Genomic DNA, 27,929 nt, shown 5'->3' with positions numbered 1-27,929 from the left:
ACCCCAGTGAGTACTGAACTTGACACCAATGATCTCTCTTCTCGACTTTGAAATGGTACCATGTGTTTCATAAACTTTATTCATAAGGTCTTATTCTTTCCTCCCAAGTTCAGAATATAATGCTTTATATAATGACTTTCAAAAGGAACAAGTTCTTAATGGTGACATTAAAAATGAATCAGTTCCTTTAATTTGCAGTAGTATTATGCAATTTCAAGTACTCGGTTATTACTACTACTCCCTCCGTTTTATAATGTAAGACTTTCTAGCTATATTAAATCTAGACACACACATATGTCTAGATTCATTAATATCTATATGAATATGGGTAATGCTAAAAGTTTTACATTGTTAAACGGAGAAGTATTTTATTAATGCCCCCTTAAGTCCCTGTTTATCTATATTTCATCAGATATTCGCTGCATGCTATCACTCGACTCAAACAATATGTGATATCTGAAATTCTGAACTATGTCATGAGTCATGATATACGCTTACTGCACATCGGTCTCTACAGCCCTCGGCATATTGATATCTATGTTCCTCTGCATGTATTTTTTTTGAGAAGGGTATTTTTTTTACCCGGCCTGTATATCTAACCGAATATGTGTATTCATTAAAATTGGGAATTTAGCCCCGCAAACAAACCCATCTAAAAACTTATCCTTATAAACAACCCAATCTAAAATTCGCTCATATGAAGATTTGAACTTAGAACTTTGGGATGCTACTCAGGTCACTGCAACCATTAAACTACATGCCCTTTCACATATTGATCCATCTTATATATAGGAAAAAAATATATTAATGACTTTTTGGTGAGTGGTGACATGTACAAAACGAGTGTACATTCTCTCTCGATGGGCAGAAAGACTTTCTCCTCGAGTGGTCGCCGTAGTTTTTTCATGAACTTTGCTGTTGGAATTGGCAGTGTGTATGAGAGAAGTCATTGGCCGCCTTTGAAGACTTTTCATGAACCCACATTCTCAGTCTGACCTTGATCATCTCCCATTGGAAAAAATGACAGGTTCTTGCATGTTCAGAGACCTTCGGTGCGTCTCCATCTCCTCTTCTTCTAGGATCGAATCAATTTGAGACTTGCGAAAGGGTAAATGAAAACTTGGGGGGAAAAAAACAATATAGGTGCACCATAAAAGAGACAGCGACAAGCCGACAGCAACGTAGTATGTCAAGAAATTGGCCAAGAAGTTTCCAAGCTGTCTGAAGTCTACTTGCTCATTGAAATATATGCAGGTTAATTTCATGGACTGGTCTGTTTTTTTTTTAAAAAAAATAATCTATGGATTGTCCATCTGAATTTTTATTACTTTTGTTGCCCCCTCTTCTTATTTCTTTCTTTCTCTCCTGCCATCAGTTAACTGCTGTTAAGGCCTTCCAAATACATGATGTTTTTTGCATAAATAGTGTCGTGCTACAGTGATTAATTTGCAGCTATCTGGCCATAGCAAGTAGTAATGCTGGCGATTTTATTGCGCCTTGTGTATTCACATTGAGTTCAATGTCATCTTGCTCTACTATCTATATCAACGACTGACTTACTTTAGTGCTGTTTAAGGTGTTGCATGATTTTTTTTTTCTCTCAAAAGATTACAAATTCATTGGATGCTCACATGTCATATCCAAATGAAACAAAAAAGATATATTCGATTCTCCAATCCCACTCAAGAAAAAATAATCCACCTCTTTACAGCCAAACAGCACAAAAAATGGATAAACTATGCTTCTTTTATACAAACATGACATTAGATGCCTACAATTTCACCCTGAAAAAAGAGCTTATAATCCTCCTCCCCAAAAATTTTATATTAATTCTCAAAACCACTAAAAATGATACTCCCTCAATTCCTATATAATTATCACCATTGATCAGTATTGTGGCAAACTTTAATGTATTTTTAAATGACTAGATTATTATGAACAAAGTTAATAATTATGTTTAATATATAATACACTTCGATAAAAGTGACATCTATTTAAGTATTTATTATTTTTTTACAAAAAGTAGTCGAATTCTAAATATGAATATTGTTTGGTGACAAGGATAAAAGAACAAATAGATATTATGCATAATGATGCTATATTATTGGTTTTGGTAGTCGTTATGTTTTGTAACATTTTAGATGGCGTAGCACCTGTGTAACCATTTGCTAATTTTTTTACTTGTTTTAGCTTTTAATTCAGGTAGTCATTTTGTCAGAGGAGATGGAGACTTTTCCCATCACTCGATTTTTCTCATTTTTGACTCTAAAGCTTATTGGTTATGTGTCTATTTACATAAGCCGAAAACATAAAACCATTTTTCACTGTAAAAAAGAGTGAAGTACGTGGATGGTACCTAAATTTGTACAGGTGTATCATCAACATCCATAAACTTTCAAAATGGATTTTCGGGTTTCTGAACTTGTCTTTGAAGTCATATAGGTCCAAATAGTATTCAAACCGCTCCATACACTGAAATGGCATCACAGTGGTGCCTACACGTTAGTCACATAGAAAATAAAAATAGTAAAAACTTATTTCTATATGGTTGACATGTGGGTCACACTAACATATAAGTGCCACCGTGATATTGCCATGTCAGCACATAAAGTGGATTGAAACTTGTTTGAACACACTCATGATAACTTTGGAGCCAGAAATGTATTTTTAAAGTTCAGACACACAGGTAATATACCCACATAATTTTAGAGACCATCCATACACTTCTCTAATGACATAGGGACTACTCGTATATATGATTGTTGTTACTGTACTTGCCACCGGTTTGGAAGGAAACAGGTTTCAAGTTGACAGTGTCAAGAATTTAACTTTCAAAAAAAATTATAAAAGGATGAGAAAAACGATGAAAATTTGCCAGAATTGCCCCTGCTCCTCTCCATCTATCTCCCTTTCTTCCCTCGCCTCACCCTGTCTGAACTCTGAACTCTCTCTCTCTCTCTCTCTCTCCTCCTCTTCCCGGCGGAGTCCCCCACCTCGCCTCCCCTCCCTGCGCGCGGCACCACCGGCGGGAAGGTCTCCGGAGTGCGCGGCGGTGTGGACGTCTTCCTACCCTCCCCGTCCCAACCCCGCGGCCGCTTCGTTCTTGGTCGTCCTCGGTGTGTTCTTCTTCTTGTTGTTGTTGTTCGGATCGAGTTGATTTCGTGCCCCTCCCATTATGGAATCAGGTTTCTTCAGGGTTTCTCTGATGTAGGGTAGAAGATTGTTTGGAGAGGCCAAGAAAAAAATATGTTCTTTTGGAGTTCAGCTGAACTCGTTGTTAGGTCGTTTGCCCCTGATTTAGATTCGATTCTGAGGTAATAAAGTTGCGGAATTGTGGATGCCCGGAGGATATCCGAGGGTTTTATCCGCTCAATTTGATGTGATCAAGCAAAAAAATCGTTTCTTTTTATGTTTAAAGGCCTTAATACTACACAAGCTAGTAGTAGTTTGTTTTCTTCTGCTCTACTGCAAAAGTAAGTACTCCTTGTTTGCATGCCTTGGTGGCTTTCCAGTACCTACCATCTGATGTTGTAGCTCCTTGGAAACTGCTTGCTTATCCCTTTGTCATGATAAGAATGTGGTGTGAGGAAGAAACCTGTATTCTTTGTAGTTATACGCTTTATTTGCTTTCCTTAAACTCTGTCTTTGCCTGATTTAATGTAAATACAAGCTGTCGCGCGAATTCGTTATCTTGTCATGACTTGTCAAGAACAGAAGAACAGTCCTTTCTATGAAGAAGTTTTGAGCCTATTGCATGTGATTGGTAGTGACTAAGGAATGCTGATTTGGATTTACCTTCTTGTACTTGTGACATTGCAGAAGATCAACCGTCTGGCCGGGAGCCTAGAGTTGTTAACTACGGTGTTTCAGAGTTTTTTTGTTATCTCTTCTGCTGTTGTGCTGACTTCTAATGGGATGGGGAAACACCTTAACCAGGCGCCTCAAAGTCTTTTCCATGGCCTTGTTTATATACTTCGACTATAAGGTGTGGTTGTATCACTTCTTCATGCTGTTCTTTCAATAAAAAGTCTCAATCCATTCTACTAGTAGAAGCAGATTAACATCTTCTTGAGGTACAAGCAGGCAGTTCAGAAGAGAGTTAAATGGGTTGGCGCTGGTAAAAAGGATGCTATATGGACAAAAACACACGAGCGAAATGCTCGTCGTGTTCTCAACCTGATGATAGAGTTAGAAGGTTTATGGGTGAAAATGGGACAATATTTATCCACAAGAGCAGATGTGCTTCCTGAACCCTACATAAATGTCCTCAAGCAGTTGCAGGACTCGCTTCCTCCTCGCCCTCTTGAAGAGGTTCATCCTTATAACTAATTTTGCTTCATCTGTAGTCAATCCAAATATTAACATGTAGTTAATCGTAGTCGTTAACTCAATTCTTGTCTCTCATGTTCAGGTTCGTGGAACCATAGAGAAAGAACTTGGGAAACCCATGAATGATCTGTTTGCTAATTTTGTGCTGGATCCTCTAGCAACTGCATCAGTAAGTTCTGTTATATTGGAATGAAATTCTTTCATCTGATGGAAATTCATAGTATGTTTTTTTTTGACGAAATCCTCGAGCAACTTGCTAATTTTTTTTGTCATGGTAGTATGTTCATACGAGTCTTCATGTACTTTTGTCAGATAGCACAGGTTCATCGTGCAACTCTTGTAGATGGCAGAGAAGTAGTTGTGAAAATCCAACATGATGGTATCAAAGATATCATATTAGAGGTTTGCCTCTATTCTGAAAAACGGACTTATGTAAAATGTGCAGGATTGCTATATCATTTTCTTAATGTTGTCAGGATTTGAAGAATGCAAAATCATTAGTTGAATGGATTGCATGGGCAGAGCCTCAATATAATTTTAACCCGATGATAGATGAATGGTGCAAGGAGGCACCAAAGGAACTTGATTTCAACCATGAGGCAGGTAATTACCCCTTTCAGTTCTCATACTCCTCTCTCCATATAAAAGAACATGCATGCTCTTGTGACTCATCCATATTTTTTTGAAAAGTAAAGGTCTAGTCACTAATGAACATATCATCCTGATAATGTATGCTATAAAATCCTTAATTTTAGAGAACACAAAGGCTGTCTCCAGTAATCTTAGTCGAAAAACCAATTGCGAGAGTGGTGCTGTCTCTAGTGCTGTTGACGTACTGATTCCAGAAGTTATTCAGGTCTGAGTTCTTTTACTTCATCCTGTTTGTCATTGTGTCAGTTTTTCCGGTTCAGTTGACAGATCATCTAATCCATTCTTCTTTGTGTACCAGTCAACTGATAAGGTTCTAATTTTGCAATATATGGATGGAATTCGTTTGAATGACAATGATTCGTTAGAAGCATATGGTGTTGATAAGCAAAGACTTGTGGAGGAGATAACCCGTGCATATGCTCATCAAATATACGTTGATGGCTTCTTTAACGGCGATCCTCACCCTGGTATTTCAATTTTATGTGCCTTGAAGAGATCTTCTGTCACCTCAACTTTTTTATTCTCCATCTGTAATTCTTGCAAATTCATTTGTGCTGACAATGCATTATTTTTCTGTAGGCAATTTTCTTGTTAGCAAGGAACCTCCACACAAGCCGATTCTCCTTGATTTTGGGCTTACTAAACGCATATCTCAATCAATGAGGCAGGCACTAGCAAAGATGTTTTTGTCATGCGCTGAGGTTTGACACTTTGATCTTCTAAATAATACATACACAAGGAAACAAATAATGGAGTTAATCAAACATGGTTGTCTTGTTGGCATCTACAAGCTGCAGCCATTTCCATTGGAGTAGATGCGATCTTTTATTATAACAAGAATGGATTTTTGTTTACTTTCCGATCTTTTTGTATCCTAGTTTAGTCCTATCTTTCAGTCTTTACTCATAAGTGGTATTGCAAAGTGGCAGATGAATATCACATTTAACAAGCTATAAGAAAACAAAGACAGAATCTGGAACTAATCTTTATTTTCTTCTCTACTATGCTTTGGTGTTCCTTGAATCAACTTTGAGACTTAGAAAGTGCACTGGAACGTTAAGTGACCACATGCACTAGTATTTTGACGTGTCAAAATTTGATAATTAAAATTTTGTGAGATAGGGTTCTTCGGTTTATTCTACCTTTTGCTGTTTGTGAACCAGTTGCTCATGCTATGATTAAATTTCTTAAACTACATTTCTGATATTTAACATGTCAATGGGTAGGGAGACCATGTGGCACTGCTGTCAGCCTTTGCGGAGATGGGGCTTAAGCTGCGGGTTGACATGCCTGAGCAGGCTATGGAGATCGCTACAGTATTTTTTCGGCAGTCCACTACAGCAAATGAAGCAAAGGTAGGAGGCTACCACTACTGTAATCTGTATCCCTCCTCTTGTATTAATTTGAAGTTTGGATTAACTGTTTGGTTATGACTTTTCTTTAGGAGAACATAAAGACATTGAATGACCAAAGAGAACGAAATGTCAAGGCACTTCAAGAAAAGATGAAAATGAATAAAAAGGAGGTTCAACGTTTCAATCCAGTGAGTAGGCATGCCTTTTACTTCATATGTGTTTAGTTTGTCAACCAAGAAATAGGTGTTACATGAACATTTTCTCGCCTTCAGGTTGATGCTTTCCCTGGTGATGCAATTATATTCATGAGGGTGTTGAATCTTCTTAGAGGTATGTTTTTCATTCTTTCCTTTGAAATATCCAGTATCATGGTAACATGCTCTCTATTATCTGCACTTATGCAGGGCTATCAGCATCACTAAATGTTAGGATAGTTTATCTAGACATCATGAGGCCATTTGCTGAATCAACTTTGCTAGGGTGAGATGCCTGTTTATCTACTGTTTGCAGGAGCCTTAGAGTAAAGCATCTTTTTTATTGCCTATTTATGCCTTCGTTGATGGTAGGAGTATGACACGTGGGCCCACAGCTAACAGTCAGTGGATTTATGACTCACCTGTTAACTCAGAGGTGGAGTCTAAACTGCGGAACCTTCTGCTTGAGTTGGGAAGCAACAAAATTTTAGGAATACAAGTAGGTTGATAATCTCATGCGATTCATTTACATGCTATGACTTTGCTTCATTGGTGCCTTACAAATCTTCCTTTTACCAGGTTTGTGCTTATAAAGATGGAAAGGTCATAATAGATACCGCTGCTGGTACGTTAGGGAAGTATGATCCACGTCCTGTTCAACCTGATTCTCTCTTTCCAGTTTTTTCAGTGACAAAGGGTATCACTGCTGGCATGGTGCATTGGCTTGTTGACAAAGGGTGAGTGCTTAATCACAATGCCAAGTTTTTTTTTTCTTAACATGCTAGTGTAAATATGTTTGCAGGCCGTCGTATTACAGTACATTATACTACCTCAGATTCCAAATAAGTCGTTTAGACTTATGCACAAGAATTAAGAAAACAACAGAACTGACTATTTTACCCTACACTTATACTACATGAAAGATATGAATCATTTATTTGTTGAGAGAGCTAGCATTTATTTGCCAAGGTCAAGCATGGAAGAGAAGATGAAGAAGTGGCTAGAAGTTCCAAAACGACTTATATTTAGAATACCTCATCTTAGTAGCTTACTAGTGTATCAAAAATAATATTTGGCCTAACAGTAACGAGCATGGTAGTATGCCACCCTGTTTAAGTAGGCCTCCTCTTGATCTACTAACATTCTAACAAAATAAGGATATTCCATCTTTATATACATGGCAAAGTCACTCACATGCGCAAACAACTTTTATCTGAAGCATCAAATTGTTGTACTGTATTTCTGTGAGTCTATGTTGAACAATAAAAATGGACATGGAGAATGGGTGCCAGTGTTCCCATGATTAGGCTGAACCATGTTAGTGCAGGTGGCAATCCTTCACAATTATGACATGTGAGTCACTGTTGAAACATAAAATTTAGATTGGTGCAGTGTAGTTTCCTGCAGTTGCATCCACGTTATCCAGGTCACAATATTTCTTGATATTATCTACATTCTAGTGCTTAAAAAGTATAAAGCATCAGATTCTTGTATAAAGCAAGCAACTCCTCTAAATCTCTAACAGTGATGGTACTACAGAGAACATTGAGCATCTTTTCCCTGCTACCTTAGGCTTTTATGTGCATTGCAATCCATTAGTGACAGGCTGAGAAAGGCCTGGGGTCTTCTGGCTAGCACCACAAGATGTGGGCTAGCCGACCCAGGTTCAAGCCTCACCCCTCTTGATAAATTTTGACATGAGAGTCTTTCCTCTCATATCCAGTGTTTTTTTATTATTAGTGACAGGCTGACAGCATACTGTTATCTTTCAGGAAGTTGAAGTATGAGGAGACTGTTGCCAATATATGGCCAAAATTCGGAACTAACAAAAAAGAGCTAATAAAGGTACTAGAACTTCTTTTTTTGTTGTTTGTTGAAACACTGTTTCTTGGGATTAACAGACTCTGATTTGCAATTTTCTACTAAAGGTTCATCATCTTCTGAATCATACATCTGGTTTACATAATGCATTGGGAGATGTGATGAAGAGTGATCCGTTGTTGGTATGTGACTGGGAAGAGATGCTGCACCAGATTACCAAGTGTACGCCGGAAACAGAACCGGGTTCTGAACAAATGTATCACTACTTATCCTTTGGTTGGCTGTGTGGTGGAATCATAGAGGTATGTCTCTCCCGAGCATCACATACACCGAGTTCATTTATTTTCAATGGGAGTACTGAACCTTTTTAACTGGATCAGTGGATCTTTATGGCTTCACATAGTTATACTAATTTTTAATCTGGTTATGGGCTTAATTAAATGCACAGCCCACCAAGTTATATTTTTTTGGTTATGGGCTATTGGCAAAGTAGAAGTAAATAACTGAAACAACACGTGTTTGTATGTCACTGTTCTGTGTGAACTTAATTTCATGAATCCTAAAGCTGATATTTGGTGATAATAGCATGCGTCCGGAAAGAAGCTTCAAGAGGTCCTAGAAGAGGCCATTGTTCATCCTCTTCACATTGAGGGGGAGCTATATATTGGCATTCCTCCAGGTATAACTAACAAAACTTCCCAGTTTAGCTTTCAACAAAATAGGTGTACTCATTGATATAATGATGGATATTTTTTTTTCTACAAATCCATAAACATATTAACCTTTTCGAGACGTGTTCATGTCATATAAGTTTGATGAGTGAAAAAATTGCTGCGCTAGATACTTACCTTTTTTTTGCGGGGTGCTATATTCTTGCTATTATTACTGTTCCAAAGATTATTTGAAAAGAGACTACAATGCATATGTGAAGTACAGTCATGAGTTCGATGCTTGTCCAAAGAACGCATTTTCTCTGTCTCTGGCTTGTTTTGACATGTTCCATAAACATACTCACCCACGCTTTTGGAGATGTGTTCCATAAGTTTGATGAGTGAAATTGCTGCTATATTCTTACCGTTGTAGATAATATCCTACATGTGAATATGTAATGTTCATCGATTTTCCGCCCTTGTCAGGTGTCGAATCTCGCCTTGCGGCACTGACAGTCGACATGGAGGAGCTCGAGAAGCTGTCAGGATTCAGAGCAGGACCAGACGTCCCACAGGAGCTGCTCAGCAATGTCGCCCAGATGGCCACCGGCCTACCTGTCCTCTTCAACACGCTCAACATCCGCCGCGCCATCCTCCCCGCTGCCAATGGCCACTGCTCGGCGCGCGCTGTGGCTCGATACTACGCCGCGCTGGGGGCAGGCGGCACCATTCCTCCGCCGCACTCCGGTGGTGGCTCCGAGCCGCCACTCGGCAGCCATGTCCACACCCCCAAGTTCCCCACCATGCCGTCCAAGAAGAAGAAGAAGAAGGGAGGTTCGAAGAATGATGTCGGCGTCGCTGACAAGGACGGGTACACCCAGCTCCGCACCAGCGACGGCAGCGACGAGGGGTCGACGGCGTCAGCGGTGGTGGCCGGGAACGGCAGTGGCAGCAGCAGCAGCATGTTCGTCGACGGCGGCGCCAAGATGGTCGACGCGTTCATGGGCGTCGGCGACTTCTCCGGCATGATCCACCCGAACGGCAAGTTCGGGCTCGGGTTCAGGAGGTACGGCTATGGCGCCGGCGCCGGCGAGAAGGTGGCGACGACGACGTTTGGGCACTCCGGGATGGGCGGGTCGACGGGGTTCTGCGACGTGGAGCACGGGCTGGCCATGGCCGTGACGGTGAACAAGATGTCGCTGGGCGGCGTGACGCGGCGCGTGGTCCGGCTGGTGTGCGAGGAGCTGGGCGTGCCGGTGCCCGACGAGTTCTCCGTCGCCGGCGACAAGGGCCCCGACATGGTGCTCAACCTCGCGCCGCCGGAGTAGCACCAACCTGCCAGGCCACTACTACTGACATTTCATTATACACTTTGATACATATACACATGTAGCTAGGTAAGAGTAAACTCATGATGATATAACAAAATGAGGGGAAAAATTAATGTTCTTTCCGGGTATACGTATTAGTACAATATAGTAGTACAAATTTATGCCATTTGGATGTGGCTTCATCATATATACTCCAAATTATACATGTATACAAGATTTTTGTTTCATTTTTCCTGTTAACATTTGCAACTGTGAGGTGCCAAGTGATGCCATGTTGGAAAATTCGAATATGCTCTTGTAAATGATTTGAGATTCCAGATTAGAACCCGTGAGTCTGCGACAGATGTCTGAATCTAGATGAGGATGAACTCAGCGCTTGCAAAACGTGAAAGATAATGATCAGTTAAGTTTTAATTACAATAATCCTAAAAAAATGTATTTATTTATATCTTAAAAGAACTTTTACATATTGTTTTTCCAAAAGACATAATATTGTTTAACAGTTTAAAAAAGTGCTCTAAAATCTACTAGCTCACCAAAATACGGTAAAACATGCTAGATAAAATCTAGTACGGCCGTGTTTAGTTAGTGAGGCCAATTTTTTTTAAAGTATACCGACACATATTTGAAATATTAAACGTAGACCAATAACAAAATAAATTACAGATTTCGTATGTAAACGGCGAGACGAATTTATTAAGCATAATTAATTCATCATTAGTAAATGTTTACCGTAGCATCACATTGTCAAATCATGAAGAAATTAGACTTAAAAGATTCGTCTTGTAATTTACATGCAATCTGTATAATTTATAATTGATTTTAGTGCGCCCAAGCATTTGATCCGACCGAATAATTTTTGGAAGTTTGAAGTCTTGACGGGGCTTATCGGCGGCGGCCACCACCGACACGGCGCCGGGCGACGTGGGGGCGGGCCCACCCGCCGCCGCGAGCGCTCACGTGAAAGCCGGGGAATGCCATTGCCACCGCATCACCCGTTGTTCGGATGCTCGTCTCGTCGCCGAGGTGGTGGATGTGGGCCCCGCGCCGCGCCCACCACCACCATCATCTTCACGGATCGATCGGGATGAGTTGCAGTTACTACTCCTAATTGATTTGGGATTCAGTTTATCCACCGATTCCTCCGCAAAAAAAAATATAAAAACCGCGACTTTGTGAGCGATTTGGGAGACGGTTTTGTTGCTCCCCCACTTCTGACTCCACACGCCACGCCACGCACGCGCGATGGCTTCCGACGGCGACGGCGCCGCGGCGGTGGCGGCGCTGGGGATCTCCGGCGGCGGGGGCGACGACTGGGCGCCGCCGCTGCGGCGGAATCTCCCGCTGCTCGCGCCCCACGAGGTGATTTTTTGGCTTGCAACCTGCGACGTCCTGCGTTAGATGTCGGATGGATAGATTGCAGTTTTCTGCTAGAATCGCGTTGCGTGACCTTGCGGCTGCAAATTTGATTTTTTTTGGGTGATTACGAGTCGTAAGTTTAGGTCCAGTACCAGATGATTTGACGCTAGAACGAATAACTACCTCTGTTTCGTTGGGATTTTGTTCGACAACGTAGTCTTAACTACTTTGCTTCTACTCCTGCAATTTTCATATCAATTCAGTCCCCACCCTACTAGTAAGTTCTACGGGAACACAGTACAAAGTATTGGAAAAAAAATTCCTGAAATTTGTGCTTACAACTGTTTACTCGGAATGGGTAATGTATTGTTTACTTACCATATTTGAGTTGTGTTTTCCATAATGCTTCCTGCCTGGTGGTGATTGTAGGTTGAGCTTGCAAAATTGCTGCTGAGTGAAGGACAGTCACATTTGTTTGAACACTGGCCGGAACCAGGTGTTGATGATGACAAGAAAAGGAACTTCTTTGACCAGGTTTGTCCCTTATTCACAAAACAACAATATTTTTTATAGAATTTTACTGATACTAACACAAAGGCTAAAATACTTTCTTCTTGCTTTCTTGTTGGGATTGCCTCATATGAGGCACCTATAAACCTTCTTTTTTTTTTTGTCGGCTTACTCTAAGAAGCATCATGTCCTCTTACAATTGTTGATATCATCTATAGGCCAAGAAAGCTGAAGAGGCGCTTAAATAACCAAATTGTTATTATTATTTTGAATTTCTGCTAAAATTGTCATTGTTCAGGTCTGCTGCCTTAATTCAAGCTATCCTGGTGGGCTGGCATCGTACATCCAGAATGCAAGAAAGCTTTTAGCAGATTCAAAGGCAGGAAAAAATCCATATGATGGCTTCTCACCTTCTGTAAGTCTTGATGTGTGCTGTTTTTCCATGAATTGGATTCGTGGTGTCATAACTCCTACTGCATAATCTTTCTAATATATGGTGTATAGCTCACTATTGTCAAATCTGAATGATGTTAATTCTTCCCTTTTCTAGTCTGAATCCGTGTGCACTTGCATGTGCATTTTTCTACAATCTGAAATGACTACATGGTGTTCACAGAGGTACCATAATTACAGGTTCCTTCAGGGGAAGTATTGACCTTTGGTGATGACAACTTTGTTTTGCTTGAAGAAGCTGGGGTAAAAGAAGCCCGCCATGCAGCATTTGTTCTTGTAGCTGGTGGGCTTGGTGAAAGACTTGGTTACAAAGGAATTAAGGTAATGTGACCCCAGTTGGAAATACCATTCTTGCAACAAAGCATGAAAATAGCTAGCTTCTTGACTGGTAACTCCAGTTAAAGATTCCCAGTTATGACATGTTGTTATATCCGACCCAAGTTCTAGCAAACAAAAGGGCATATATTTATTACAATTCCAAAGTAGATGCTGTGGTAGTAGAACTAGTGTTTTGCAGTCATGAGGATGTAGTATGATTGTGCTGTTTGGTTGAAACATTTCACCTCCATGCCTCTTATTTTGCTAAGATATATTCACATTAATTGCTGAATCGTCCAATCACAACATCATGCACCACAATTCGTATATGAAAACTAAGATGTTAATGAAAAAAAGGAAGAAAGTGATTACATCTCCACAGTTCCAGCAAATTTCAGTGAGTTTGGAAATTGGATAGGATAGCAAATGTTTTAGCAAGTCAAAGTGTACAGGTAGTCAAGTTGATCTTGTGTGCTTACAAACTAGACTGTCCATCAGGCATTTATTTTGATATGATTGTTAGCAAATCCAGAAATGGGATCATGTAATTTCCCTCTGGACATTATATTGTTGTGCTAAATTCACCTTGATATCAAGCATTCATGGGTAATATCATTGCGCAGGTTGCACTTCCCAGGGAAACAACTACTGGAAAATGCTTTCTTCAACATTACATAGAATCTATTCTAGCTTTGCAAGAGGCGAGCTGCAAATTGGTAGAGGGTATGTGGACTACATTATATGTGCAATGAACTCGTGACTAACAGCAGGGATGATACTTCTTGTTTTGATAAACTAATCTTATCAAAGTATTTTTCTTTCTAATATCGCTGTGGTATTTCTGGTAGGTATTGCCTGTGTTAGCCTTTAGTTATTTCCCTTTGAACTGCTGTTGGTTGTTGTGAATGGTTGCTCGATATGTGTTTCCCACTATTTAGACGTTCTTTGGATGGAAAGACTCAAAGACGATTCAGATGTTGATTTGGTTCTGATTGATTTTGTTCCTTGAGCTTGCAGGTGAATGCAATACAAAGATCCCATTTGTTATTATGACTTCTGATGACACAAATGCACTAACCGTCAAACTTTTGGAGTCAAACTCCTATTTTGGAATGGAACCATCACAAGTGCACATTCTTAAGCAGGTAGTCTTCTATCTTGCTATCTCTTCCATGTATTTCTTAGTTAAAATATATTCTTCAGTAGGCACAAAAGTTAGTTTCGCTATTTAATGCTAATGCTTATTATTTTTTCAGGAAAAAGTGGCATGTTTAGCTGATAATGATGCAAGGCTTGCATTAGACCCAAATGACAAGTACAAAATCCAGGTTGCTAATTTTGATACGAGATCTCTATAATTAAGATTTAAATATATGTCACCTATTGTTACCTTTTCTTTTCCTGGAGGTTTCTTAATTTCATTTTTGTGATTTGACAGACAAAGCCACATGGGCATGGAGATGTCCACGCTCTTCTTTATTCAAGCGGCTTGCTTGAGCAATGGTAAATTAATTCAACATTCGTAGTTAGTCGCTTTTTGCCACTTTGAAGAAGATTAGAAGTAATGTACATGAATTAAATTGCTAAAATAATTATGCTAAGTTCAAATCAATGCATGTCGATCTTGTGTGTTTTATACTACTTTTTTGTAGGAAGAGCACAGGGCGGAAATGGGTTCTCTTTTTCCAGGACACAAATGGATTGCTCTTCAATGTTTGTACTCTTGCTTCCCTACTGTCTTACAATTGAGAGCTTGTTTTTTAGACAAATGCTGGAATGAGTTGACATATGGTATCTGTTAAATTGATATAGATCTTCCCACTGTATTTACAGGCAATACCATCAGCATTAGGTGTCAGCGCCACCAAAGGTTATAATGTTAATTCTCTTGCAGTTCCACGGAAGGCAAAAGAAGCCATTGGAGGAATAACAAAACTTACTCATGTCGATGGTAAATTTTACTACCACCTACTCATGGATTAAGCAGTGGATTCATCGTTCTGGGATCAACATTGTAAATAGAAAAAATATAATTGATCGATCCATAGTGGCATCTAATCACATCAAATTTAACAATGTTTTTTTTTTCACTTTCTTTTTCCACTTATATTGCTGTTTTGCATTTGTCAAAAATTGATATAGAACCATTCTTATGCATAGGTAGAACAATGGTCATCAATGTCGAGTACAATCAGCTTGATCCACTCCTTCGTGCAACCGGACATCCTGATGGAGATGCAAATTGTGAAACAGGGTACTCTCCATACCCTGGAAATATAAACCAGGTACTTTCTGCCAACTGACCATCCAAACCCCGACTTGAAAGTTTCAAGACATTTTAAAAACATGGTGCTTAACATGAGATGTTGATCAAATATGATTTTCTGATAAATCTATTTACTTGTCGATGTGCATATTGATTAGAAATAAACAACACTCTTCTGTTAGCCATGCATGTTTTGTTGGGACCACTGATTTTTGTTCTACTGACTCTGTGCGTTACACTTCTGCAGTTGATACTGGAGATTGGACCATATATGGAGGAGCTCCAGAAAACACACGGTGCCATTTCGGAATTTGTAAACCCTAAGTAATTTTTCTGCCTACTTACTCCAGTGAAACTATTGCACACTGCTTCTGACTCCCATTTTATTCCAATAGTGGGTTTTTAAGGAAGCAAAACTTCTCTCTTGTTTGTATGCCTCTGATTTCTTTGTGCACACTTCTTTTCCATTTTCACTTCATACTACTGCTACATTTGTTGTGAAAATATTTCCCCTCACTAATGTCAGCTAGTCAGTTCCAATCGATGTGCTGATAATCATCTTATCTTCCCAGTGGTATCACCAATTCTTGTACTATTGATCATGGAAGTTGTTCTTAGTTACTATGCGACAAGGTATTCCTATAGTACCATTAAGGTACTCTGAGCTAGTGCACTGACAAAGTAAACTTCAGAACAAGTTTGCAGCAAACCTGCAAATATTTCGTATAGTCAACGGAGTAGATAAGTCTTGTTTTGAATTTTGTTAGATACAAGTCAGGGCACTTCAAGATTTTGTGAATAAGTTCCTAAAATACTTTTGTTTTCAAATGTTTAACCCCAATCTGTTATCATTTTTTCAATTTAGGTATACTGATTCTACCAAGACAGCATTTAAATCGTCCACTCGTCTTGAGTGCATGATGCAGGACTATCCAAAAACACTACCTCCCTCTGCAAAAGTTGGATTTACGGTATGGGAATGCAAAGTTCATATTGAGCGAGAATTTTTCCGATAATTAATCTATCTGTTCTCACTTTGCTCTTCTTTTTTCCTTGAATGCTAGGTGATGGATGCGTGGCTTGCTTATGCTCCTGTAAAGAATAATCCTGAAGATGCTGCTAAAGTATGATTTCACTGCCTTTCGAGACTGAAAATTTATATTATAATCATTAAATATTTATGCTCGCATATGAAGTTATGCATCGTGAGAACTGGCCTTGCTCTGAATTTTATGCCGGTGTCAATGAATTATGATTCAGGTTAAAAGTTGTTCCTATAAATCAATAGGCCTGTTGTCAGATTCAACTTGCCCTTCTTTGTGATTCATTGAAAACTACATTTCATCCATACTTCTGAAGATACTAGCTACATACCTGATCTGTGTTTTGATGACGTTAAGAGGTTATGCATCAGTTTGTAGTTTTATACCAACTGCTTTGGTTCAGTTGCTTTACATCAGCTTCCCTTTTCGTTTCCAGTCTAATACTGTACTGCGCATGTGGTCTTCTATCTTCTAATATGCCTTCTGCAGGTTCCAAAAGGTAATCCTTACCATAGTGCTACTTCAGGAGAGATGGCAATTTACAGGGCAAACAGCCTTATTTTAAGAAAGGTGATCACTTTAGAAATATTCTTTTTGGATAGGAAATTGTTTGTGCTCCAGCTTAACGCAAGCTCTCTTACACCTTTTCCAGGCTGGTGCACAGGTAGCTGACCCTGTAATTGATACTTTCAATTGCCAAGAGGTAGAGGTTTGGCCACGCATAACCTGGATCCCAAGGTGGGGTCTTATATTCAAGGATGTCAAAGCCAAAGTCCATAGCAACTCTTCAGTTTCTCAGAGGTCAGCCTTGGTCATCAATGGCAAGAACATCACCATTCAAGGCCTCTCCTTGGATGGCACTCTTATCGTAAACGCCAAAGATGAAGCCAAGGTAATAAAAATACAAACGCATTCGAATTACCAACTCGTAAATGACATGAATACCGAAAACGCAAACAATTTAGTCATATTTGACTGATGGATTATTCATACGACACCCGTTTTCAGTTCAATGTTACAGGTCATATAGAGAATAAAGGCTGGACTATCCAGCACGTCGATCACAAGGACACCTCGGAGAAGGAAGAGATCAGAATCCGCGGGTTCAAGTTCAACAAGGTTGAACAGCTAGAGTTGAACTACTAGCCAGGGAAGCATTGCATGAACAAATCATCCCTGGTTTACATCATCTGCAACCAAAATGTTCAGTTGAAAATAATCCACATTAGGTGGCCATATATGTGATAAGCTGATACTATTCGTTGGTCTCCCAAGTGATAAATAAGGAGCTAACTGCTTCACCAATTAAGCAATTATCAATCCTAAGTGTAAATTTTTACAGTAGCCGTTATTTACAGCCAAGTCATTTTAATGTAAAATAACTGAAGTTATGTAGGATGCTTGTACTGAACACTTAGTATTGAAGCAACCAAGATGCCTTGAAATGTCCTTGTCACTTGACGTCAGATGACAAGAACAAAACTGAACCTTTTCTTTTCTATAAAGCTATGGACTTTATATTATCTCCAAATCTAGACCCATCCTGTCTACACAAAGTTCTAAAACTGTTTATTCAAGAAAAAGAGAAGGCTACAAGTTGCAAGCTGGAATTATACTCACTCTCATATAATACCAATAAACTTGTCTCCAAATCTTAGACCCACCTTGTCTACACAAAAAGTTCTAAAACTGTTCATTTAAAAAAGTGCAAAAATTGTAAATTATAGAATCATGCTTACTCTCATATAATACCATTAAATTGTAGTACTATCTAGATTGCAACACAGCTTTCTATAAGCGAATCAGATTTCTCCTTGTTGAAAAGTTGGATTTTAACTCGGATTTGCTCCCGTATCATACACAAATTGTTGTAAAATATCCGAAACCCAAAGAGTGGAACATAAAAGCAGCAAACACGAAGAAAGCTGTACAGCTACAACTTTTTTATTCAAGAATTTGTATTTACACAGCTATGGAATAGTGGAATTGAAAATGTGGCAGAAGCACAAACAAAAATATGCCCTTACCAGTTGGATTACAACTCAAATTTACCTATATTAATTGCAAAACTATTCTATATATACCAAAATAGTTGCCCACATGATAAACCAAACATATAATAAGCGTATATTTTTCAACAAATAATTTTAGCTATGACTTTTCTTTGAGTATTTGTTTTGGTGTAAAGGAAACAATGCATCTTAAGGGTGTGTTCTTTTCTTCCCTTTCACAACTTCTATCCCTCATTTTCCGCATGTGAATTTTCGGAACTACTAAATGGTATATTTTTTTCAAAAAAGTTATATAGAAAAAATGCTTTTAAAATAATCCATTTTTAAAACTGTTGCTAATAATTAACTAATTATGTGCCAATCTGCCACTCCATTTTACGTGCCGAAGAGAAAGGGTTTCCAATCTGCTCCATTTTAAATGCTGAGAAGAAAGGGTTTCAAACTCTCTAAAAATAACACAGCTTAGAACAAGTTTAATAGTATAGTCAACTATTAGCTCCAAATCATTTATAGCCTATTTATACAATAGTTACATATAAATAGATACTACTACACCATTAATATCTAGTCCCACCTCTCATAAACACATAACATCTTGGAGTTAGCTGGCTATAAATATGTAGCCCACTTTTATTCCCTCTCCTCTCCTATCTCCTCCACGTGTTTATAGCTGACTTAGAGTAAGTTTAATAGTATAGCTAACTACTAGCTCCAAATCATCTATAATTGATTTAATAGCCAATTCATACAATAGTTATCTATAAACATATACTACACTATATTATTATACCTGCTCTTATACTCTGCTATTGTATTTTCTCTTAAGAAAAAGTAATAGCAATATATAATTCTCATATAGAGAACCATATAGAGTGGAGAGACACCCAAAAAAGAAAAATAAAATAACAAGAGGCAGGCTAGGAGGAATCCTTGTTTGAGACGGCCCACGGCCCATCGAGGCCCACAGTCGGAGAAACCCTACCGCGTCCTCTCCCTCCCTTAAAAGGCGCCTCTCGCCGCCGTCGCCGAAACCCTCTTGTTTCTCTCTCCTGCTCCCCCCCAACGCCGCCGCCACCGCCGCCGCCGCCGCCGAATCCGAGACCCCCATCTCGGATTCACCTCTCCCGCCTCCGGCCTCCGTCACCGTCTCCCCACGCGCGTCAGGTCGAGATCCCCCACCCCCCCCACCCCCCGATGATTCTGTTGCTCTTTTCCGCTCCGGCTCGTCCCGATCTGTGCGCTTTTTTTTTTTTGGGTTGCTCGTGAGATGTCGCGTGGATCTGGCTCTCGCGCTTGGGCTGGATCTGTGGTAGTGATAAACAGGTCTAGCCGTAGCTTGTGCGCGGTGGAGGCGAACTCTAGGTTTAGGTTTAGGTTTTTGTTTCCTGGAGGAAAAGTTGGGTGGATTTTTTTTCTATTACTATTATGTTTGATGCTGTAGTGGTCTTAGTTTGGTAGATTCTTGGGTTTGTAGGATGCTCAGTGTTTGTATTTTTGTCTGAGATGATTGTGGGGGATTCGTCATGCTCAGTTCTGTGCTTAGTGATGCTATCCTAGATGTTTTTTTTTGTCACTGTTTATGTTTATTAAAATATTATTGTGAAGGTAGCAAGCTCGCAGAGTCGAGTTCTATCTATTGGTGCTGTGGCTCGTGCCGGTTTTTGGTGTTGAAGCTATAAGGGTTAGTGTGAGGTGTATTGTATATTGTCACCTTGCTGCGATTATACATTTGTTACGTGGCAGAATCTTAGGACGCCATGTCCAGCTTATTAATGATGTTATGCTACTTGCAATGAATGCTTGAGTAGACGTATTTGTTCTAGGTAGCAATCTAAAAGCATGGGATTGAATGCTTTAATTGAATGTGTTGTTGCCTGCGGATAACCTCTTGCTTCTGTTTTTACGTTAAGTGTCAAATAGTAATTATTGTTAATATAGTCGGTTGTATGGCTAGGGAACTGATGTTATGCTCCTAGTTTCATGTAGTGGCATAATCTAAGTCTTTAGAATGTGCATGGTTATAGTCGATGTTCAGCTGTAATGTATTTTTCAAGCAAGTGATGTTATTTAATATGTAGAACAAATGTGTAATATGTAGCTCTGTGAAACATCACCCATACCGTTTGTGATGTATCTTCTTCATATATTGCTTTGTTTTCCCAGTTCATGTGCCTAGTTAATTTACTTTTCTGTTATGCGCTTATCTTGTTGCTAACTGGAACTAGCAGATATCTCCATCACGCATGTTCTCCTGTCCTACTTTCTGTTCTTTTGGCTAACATATTATCTTATTACCACAGTCATGGCGGGAATGGCACCAGAGGGATCCCAGTTTGATGCTAAGCACTATGATTCTAAAATGCAGGAGCTTCTGTAAGGAATCTTATACTGATACGTTTTATCTCAGCCATCATTGTGTACGGCAATGTCTGTCTATTTCCTGTACAGGATCTACCGCTTACTGGGTAGTCTTTTAATGCAGGAACCAAGGTGAAACCGAGGAGTTCTTCACATCTTATGATGAAGTTCATGAGAGTTTTGATGACATGGGTCTCCAAGAGAACCTTCTCAGAGGCATCTATGCCTATGGTAGGTTTATAATCTTTCGTGCTTTTTTTTTGTGTGTTTGCCATTTGAACTGTTATTCATCAGACCTTTTTTTTTGTTTTATAGGTTTCGAGAAGCCTTCAGCCATTCAGCAAAGGGGTATTGTCCCTTTCTGCAAGGGTCTTGATGTGATTCAGCAAGCTCAGTCAGGAACAGGAAAGACTGCCACCTTCTGTTCTGGAATTTTGCAGCAACTTGACTATGCTGTGGTTGAGTGCCAGGCCTTGGTCCTTGCTCCTACTCGTGAGCTTGCACAGCAAATTGAGAAAGTCATGCGCGCACTTGGTGACTATCTGGGTGTGAAGGTTCATGCTTGTGTTGGAGGTACTTCTGTTCGTGAGGACCAAAGGATTCTTGCAAGTGGAGTGCATGTTGTTGTTGGAACACCTGGTCGTGTGTTTGACATGCTGCGTAGGCAGTCCCTCCGTCCTGATTACATCAAGATGTTTGTCCTTGATGAAGCTGATGAAATGCTTTCTCGTGGTTTCAAGGATCAGGTTAGCATTATCTTAGTTGTTTGTATTTTGCATTTGGTTTGCGGTTTAACACTATTTAGACTTTCTGAGAGCATGATTCATTAATGATTGTACAATTCTTAATATGATTAGAGTTAGATTTCCTGGGAGCATGTTTCATTGATGTTATACAAAGTCTACTAAGGTTGATGTGTCACCAAAGATCTCAATTTGATCTCAACTTAGCTATCCTTTTTGTGTTATTTAAGTAACTAATTCTCTTAGAATACTAAGCAGCAGGAAATTGAAAGTAGTTAAGCCAGCTGTATACGTTTCATCTCTTTATGTTATGTTATTGGACTATTCTGAAAATCTGTTTGACATGTTTCTGTTATTCCTTCTATTACGTGCTTCATATCTATAGTAATATTGATTTCCCTTTTGTTATTTGCAGATTTATGATATCTTCCAGCTCCTCCCGTCAAAGATCCAAGTTGGTGTGTTCTCTGCTACAATGCCCCCTGAGGCCCTTGAGATCACCCGTAAATTCATGAACAAGCCTGTGCGGATCCTTGTGAAGAGGGATGAGCTCACTCTTGAGGGTATCAAACAGTTTTATGTCAATGTGGAGAAGGAAGAATGGAAGCTTGACACACTCTGTGACCTGTATGAGACACTGGCCATCACGCAGAGTGTCATCTTTGTGAACACCCGCCGCAAGGTGGACTGGCTCACTGATAAGATGAGGGGCAGGGATCACACAGTTTCTGCTACCCATGGTGACATGGACCAGAACACTAGGGACATCATCATGAGGGAGTTCCGATCTGGTTCTTCCCGTGTGCTCATTACCACGGACCTTCTTGCCCGTGGTATTGATGTCCAGCAGGTGTCCCTTGTCATCAACTATGATCTGCCGACCCAACCTGAGAACTACCTGCATCGCATTGGTCGTAGTGGTCGTTTTGGTAGGAAAGGTGTTGCCATTAACTTTGTGACCCGTGACGATGAGAGGATGCTGTTTGACATCCAGAGGTTCTACAATGTGGTGATTGAGGAGCTGCCGGCCAACGTCGCTGACCTTCTGTGATCAAGTTCAGAAGAGTTATGTTAAGGGGCCTGATAAGGATTGTTTTTGTCTGAAGTATCACTGTCTTATCTGGGGGGGAGGAGTGATAAAAGGTGGGGGTTCTGTTTTAAAAGTCACTGTGGTCGTAGACAATTTCCAAATTTTTATGCCATGTTATGGGAATTTTTGTAGTTGCTAGGCTGTGCTATGTGCTGGTGAGGAGGGAGGAGTCTTTTACTTTTATTATATCTATTGTTAAAACTATGTATGACCGAATGATGTTATTTATTTGTGTCATGGTTGACTATTTGCCATATGTATTCTTCCACCGGTCCTGCTACTGCCACTGGTATCTCGAGTGAAAACTGTTTGCTCCTCGGTGCAATAAGCCAGATAACATGTCACCTACCGGAATGCCGTTGATGTCTAGTGATGTTTTATCTGTTGATATGCATGTTTGGTTGGATACTTGCCTGGACGATTGTAATAATTTTTTGAGATGTTGGCTTCTTTTTGGTGAGTGAAAACATTGGCCAGTTCTCTTGGAAACAGGATTTCTGTCCATATTTCGACTCAAATGGTACACCGTCAATCGCTTGCTGTAATCTGAAGCATTGTAAATTATTGGAAGCATAGATGTCAAGGTACAGGTAATCTGTATCCTGTTAGATCAGCGCCATCTCTACATTCTACTCTGTAAATAAATGGTTGCATGAGTTGAGGTCCCAGTAATAGCTGAGAAACGGAAATAATAGTAACTGACTCTTTTTTACTCATCATCGCTGCCAAATGAACTGACGAAAGTATCCGGAATTTTAGTTAGTTTTCTGAACATTTCTCAATCTTAGCTAGATGGGAAAATTGACCTTTAGTTTTTCTGCACCTACCTATCATCACTGCTAAATGGAGAGATGCTAACCATGAAAACATCCAAACATTTAGCTTGTTGGAAAATTCACCTTAACTTTTCTGCACTCGTAGAACATTCATTCAGCATACCCTGCCAAATGGAGCAAGCTAACCATGAAAGGCATCCAGAATTTCAGCAGTTTTTCTCCCTGAATTTCTGAATCTTAGCTAGTTTGGATTCATCTTAGCTTTTCTACACCACCAGAATTTTTCCCTTCCAACTTAACAACATTTGGATGACCTCCTTCGGTCATCCCGACAAAAAAACACCACCAGAATTTCTAATGTATTATCCTAATGTTGGGTTCTGATCACATATGAGAGCCTGTGAGTCAGTGAGCCACTGCTTTGCAGCAGTTGATGCTACTACAATGTCTCATTCCTCAAAACCATGCAAACATGTGGGCTGGTTCATAATGCTAATGCACCACTATATGTACACATGATCCACAAGTGCATGTGTAGTGTGTCTGCATGATCTGACTGACTGAACTGATTGATTGATTTCCAGATGTTTCATGCTCTAGATCATGGCAGATTGATCCATATGTTGACTATTACCTTCCTTGTCAATGCCGACGATGATCCGTAACCTCCTCTTCCTCCTCAGCATCCTCGTCGTTTTCGCTTTTTTAACTTCTTTATCCTAGTTCATCTTTTGATTTTCTCCTTTGCCCAACTAGCTTTCTTTAATTCATTCATCCATCCACGTTCTTTGTACAGTAGATATAGAGCTCTCTTTTTTTCTTTCCTCTTTTTCTTTGGGATGCATAAAGCTCTCTCTACTCCACCAATTAATCCACATATGCAGTCACCATCACACGTAATCTTGTGCAAACGTCTGGTACAAACCATTTGACCATTCTCTTGCTATATTTTGCGTGTGATTAACTTTTTAACTTGTTATATATTCTCTTGATGAACAGACTAGATCACTAGCCGATAGCTGCCTTGGATGTGTAGACAAATAACATGTCACCCATTTTCTTTTATTTTTTGCTGAAGAATGTAGTAATAATGTATGCATCAATGTTGATGTGTAACTTCCATGACAACAAAAACCCGGCAATGCTGGAAATTTGTCAAACACTCAAAACTTTTTATATATATGCTCTTCACATCGAATAGGTCAGATTCCCAACCGACCACAAGCTGCAAAAAGGCAAATAATATCATCTTCTAAGATTTTCTGCTGAAAGTTAATGAAAAATGTGAGCATCAATAGATGAAAATGACCAATCACATGTATGCTCTTCAGAAGGAGAGAAAAGCTGAATTTATTAGTACCAGAATTAGTTGCAGAGTTAGCCCCACTGCAGATGGGGATCAAGGAGGCTATAGCTTAGAGATGACCCACCCTAAATCACATCCAAATCTCAACACTGCTTTCATAATGAACAGTCCCAACAGTAGAGCTGTTTCATTCTTGTCCCTCTACTACAAATTGATGATCAAAGTCTCAACTTTAGTTTCATTATCTCTTTTGAAAAGGAAAAAAAGAACTTTAATCCCAACATCTCTTGGTTGGTTGGATTGATGCATGGAGTGGATCATCTTTCTATATATATCTTCATAAATTTGATTGTTCAATTCATCAGCTGGAAAATGGTAATAATTGATTTACCATAGTTTTCCTGTGATTAATCTAATTGTCCTTCTATGTGAGTTGGCTCTGTTTAGGGAAGCTGGAGATTGAGAAGCTGCTGGTGAGTATCCAGCTAGAGAAGCTAGGAAACCCAATGTTTTGCTACCAGTTCATTTTTTGCTACCCGTTTTAAACGTTATTCTTTTTTCAGAACTTTTGAAATTACATGCTTGTAGGCACCTACGTATACGCAAGGCAATTAGCTAGTGCGATGTGTTATTTGATTTTGATATGCTGCATGATTCATCGTCCTCTTTTCCTAGCTTTTATTTTACTTTCTTATATATATATGTACACCTAATTGATTCTCAACTATGTTATATATTTCGATAAGACAATATACCTTTCACATCACAGTCAACAATCTGAATTAATTACTATATATATTAGCTTTTTTTTGGTTTGCCTGATCTCACAAAGTAGCAGGCTACCGAGCATATGAAAGCAACTTGAACCAATGTGTATCCTCCTTTTGGGAAGATGGGAAAAATGAGGAAGAAATATGGTGGTGGAAGCATGAACTTTTAAGGCAGTTGATAGAAAGATTCATTTTAGTAATATATTGCATATTGTTGCTAGTGGGCTAATTATCAGATCACTTTTGATCTTGCAGCTAGCACTACTCTGAAAGTGCTTACCCTTAGCTGATAATCTTTTTGGCTTGTTAGCATTAGCTCATTAGAGTAGATATATCATATATATATAGGCATATAGTTAGTACTAGTAATGTACTAGCACCAATCCAATGATATCATCTTTAAGTTGATTTCAATGAGATCAACTCATCTCTGATGTCACATCATAGGGATTAATCGGTCAATGCAATATTTCCCAAAATGCATTATGCATGATTCATGCCTTCAATGCTTAGACCTAATTAGTCCATTACCTGAACATATATAGGATATTAGGCTCCCATCATGTCACATAACATATAGTAAGATAAAAGGAAAAAAGTTCATAGGATCCACTTAACTCTTCCAAAAGTTTGATCATTTCAACCAAGCATCGATTCTGGGCAAGAATCAATTAACCCTCAAAACTTCAATGCCGTTAGCTTTACATCATTGACACCAAAATCACAGTGATCCCCTAGTCAAAAACCATTCTTTCTGAAGCTTGCAGGGGTGGACAATGGAATTTCTCTGAAAACAAAATATTTCCTTGGAATTGAAACATGTACTGTATATATTCGTGCATGCACATTGTCATGTCTGGTTAAACATAGTGCAAATTAATCTCGTTCCATGCTTTTAGCAACAACACAAGTTGTATTATTGGCAGCTTTAATTTCTAACACATTTACAGATGATAATTAGGCCCCAACCATGTGCATGGTTTGGGTCCCTTCAGGCTACCTGACAGTGGATTTGCCGGCCGGCCGGTCGGTTGCAAATTAACTGCATACACGAATATATTAGATGGAGATGGTGCTCCAATCAAATTAAATCCAGCTTAATAAAAAGCTAGCTAGTACTAGTCCAACACACACTCCACTTAATTTGTACGTGCAGATCGATTATCCTTGTCATTTAGATATTCTTGTCACTCTGTCAGACTTCCACCATGCATGATACCCATGTCTGAATATTGGAGTCCCTTTTTACAGCTCAAGCTGTAACACTGATTGGCCATTAATTCTGCTATATGGTAACCTTTGATCATCATCCCCTTTACTTCATTATATCTCATCTGGCTATGATTAATTGTTATATTTTTAATTGACCGAAAGGCGTTTTGATCGATCGAGTCCATGTCTGCATGATCGAATGCAGCTCAAATCATCCTGCACTAACTCGTTTTTCTTTCTGTTTATATCGAGGCCAACTAAGTGTAGTGGAATGGTTGATCAAGTTAATTGATAGTTAACCTAATCAATTAATAATTGGGCCGGTGGATCTCTGATCAACGAACCTTGAACGAAAAATAATGTCAATTAATCTATATATATACGACATACTCCTTCCATTTCGGAATATAACTATGTATGTTTTGGTTTTTGTCTGAAGTTAAACTTTTTAAAGTTTAATAAGCATACATAAAGATATAACAACATATATATAACATCAAATTATTTTTATAATATATTTGTTTGGTGAAAATGCTGTGTTGCTGTGTTTCTTTAAACTTGATTAAACTCTAATACGTTTGACTTACAAAACCAACCTCTTACATTCTGAAATAGAGGAGTAATTAGTCAGGAGTGCATTCATTTGCCTATTTCCTGCTGGACTTGGATTTCCTTAATTTGGTCTTATTTAGGAAAAAGTTATATGAATTAAAAATGTGATGCGTATATGCACAGATCATGGAGAGTATATATCTTCCAACTACTCTCTGAACATGCTTGCCTAGAACAAAGTCACAAACTATAGTGTCTTAGCTTGCAGATGATTGTCCACGTGCACACGATTATTTATGATGCACTTTTATAGTTGATTATTATTGGAGCTACCTAGAGCTTTGGAGATTAATTAATTATTGTCCAGCCCGCAGTTTAATTAATTAATTAATTAGCACAGTATATATACTACTCTAGGTGATGTACGATCAAGTCGCTTTGATTAGTTGTTGCTGGTCCTGGCAGAATCATCTACAGCTCGACGCTTTATTCCTAGGACAGATCAAGGGACAAGGGATGCATGAAAAATACTTAATTTCCCACTGGTCGATATATACACGCATTGTTGGTGTGTATCTTAATTAATTAAATACGGAGACCGAATGCATAAGGATTTTTTAAAAAAATATATACGCGGACGCTTACACTGCGCGCACACTCACCATTACAAATACACACATGTACACCTTATAACTATGAACATCTCCGGAAGACCGGATTGATATATCTTGAAATTGATGAAATCATTACGGACGCCTTACTCCCATGAGTATGTCATCTACCACTGAAAGAATAATTAGTCATAAATATAAGCATTCATGTCAAGTTTA

The 27,929-nt window shown here is 39.1% G+C and overlaps 3 protein-coding genes across 3 annotated transcripts; all 3 read left to right on the top strand.

Moving 5' to 3' along the window:
• Positions 1–2,902: 2,902 nt before the first annotated feature.
• Positions 2,903–10,558, top strand: LOC127776724 (uncharacterized). The gene is made up of 19 exons (XM_052303251.1): positions 2,903–3,116; positions 3,820–3,985; positions 4,084–4,311; positions 4,412–4,498; positions 4,642–4,731; positions 4,806–4,932; positions 5,085–5,185; positions 5,279–5,447; positions 5,560–5,681; positions 6,207–6,335; positions 6,425–6,523; positions 6,608–6,665; positions 6,740–6,815; positions 6,902–7,028; positions 7,109–7,266; positions 8,302–8,374; positions 8,458–8,652; positions 8,936–9,029; positions 9,487–10,558. The coding sequence occupies exons 2-19, from the start codon at positions 3,911–3,913 to the stop codon at positions 10,326–10,328; spliced, it is 2,850 nt and encodes a 949-aa protein (XP_052159211.1). The 5' UTR covers positions 2,903–3,116; positions 3,820–3,910; the 3' UTR covers positions 10,329–10,558.
• Positions 10,559–11,254: 696 nt separating this feature from the next.
• Positions 11,255–17,767, top strand: LOC127777429 (UDP-sugar pyrophosphorylase). Its single transcript, XM_052304021.1, has 17 exons — positions 11,255–11,693; positions 12,120–12,224; positions 12,499–12,615; positions 12,834–12,974; positions 13,595–13,694; positions 13,989–14,116; positions 14,228–14,299; positions 14,410–14,474; positions 14,624–14,684; positions 14,805–14,922; positions 15,132–15,256; positions 15,485–15,561; positions 16,103–16,208; positions 16,302–16,361; positions 16,770–16,850; positions 16,933–17,172; positions 17,289–17,767. Exons 1-17 carry the CDS (start codon positions 11,577–11,579, stop codon positions 17,424–17,426), a joined length of 1,851 nt encoding a protein of 616 aa, XP_052159981.1. The 5' UTR covers positions 11,255–11,576; the 3' UTR covers positions 17,427–17,767.
• Positions 17,768–19,318: 1,551 nt separating this feature from the next.
• Positions 19,319–22,739, top strand: LOC127776491 (eukaryotic initiation factor 4A-1). Its single transcript, XM_052302881.1, has 5 exons — positions 19,319–19,456; positions 20,593–20,665; positions 20,775–20,881; positions 20,966–21,396; positions 21,809–22,739. The coding sequence occupies exons 2-5, from the start codon at positions 20,595–20,597 to the stop codon at positions 22,442–22,444; spliced, it is 1,245 nt and encodes a 414-aa protein (XP_052158841.1). The 5' UTR covers positions 19,319–19,456; positions 20,593–20,594; the 3' UTR covers positions 22,445–22,739.
• Positions 22,740–27,929: the final 5,190 nt, after the last annotated feature.

Source organism: Oryza glaberrima, chromosome 6, assembly GCF_000147395.1.
Source record: "Oryza glaberrima chromosome 6, OglaRS2, whole genome shotgun sequence".
Taxonomy (NCBI): Eukaryota; Viridiplantae; Streptophyta; class Magnoliopsida; order Poales; family Poaceae; genus Oryza; species Oryza glaberrima.
Note: the sequence above shows the minus strand (reverse complement) of the source record. Positions and strands in the feature narration are given on the sequence as shown.

Excerpts from the sequence above, each read along its gene's own strand:
- LOC127776491 (XM_052302881.1), top strand. The coding sequence starts at position 20,595 with ATGGCGGGAATGGCACCAGAGGGATCCCAGTTTGATGCTAAGCACTAT. Across the intron at positions 20,666-20,774 it reads TCTAAAATGCAGGAGCTTCT|GAACCAAGGTGAAACCGAGG; the intron begins GTAAGGAATCTT and ends CTTTTAATGCAG. Across the intron at positions 20,882-20,965 it reads CAGAGGCATCTATGCCTATG|GTTTCGAGAAGCCTTCAGCC; the intron begins GTAGGTTTATAA and ends TTTGTTTTATAG.
- LOC127776724 (XM_052303251.1), top strand. The coding sequence starts at position 3,911 with ATGGGATGGGGAAACACCTTAACCAGGCGCCTCAAAGTCTTTTCCATG. Across the intron at positions 4,732-4,805 it reads TCAAAGATATCATATTAGAG|GATTTGAAGAATGCAAAATC; the intron begins GTTTGCCTCTAT and ends TAATGTTGTCAG. Across the intron at positions 6,524-6,607 it reads AGGTTCAACGTTTCAATCCA|GTTGATGCTTTCCCTGGTGA; the intron begins GTGAGTAGGCAT and ends TCTCGCCTTCAG.
- LOC127777429 (XM_052304021.1), top strand. The coding sequence starts at position 11,577 with ATGGCTTCCGACGGCGACGGCGCCGCGGCGGTGGCGGCGCTGGGGATC. Across the intron at positions 13,695-13,988 it reads GAGCTGCAAATTGGTAGAGG|GTGAATGCAATACAAAGATC; the intron begins GTATGTGGACTA and ends TTGAGCTTGCAG. Across the intron at positions 16,362-16,769 it reads ATCCTGAAGATGCTGCTAAA|GTTCCAAAAGGTAATCCTTA; the intron begins GTATGATTTCAC and ends TGCCTTCTGCAG.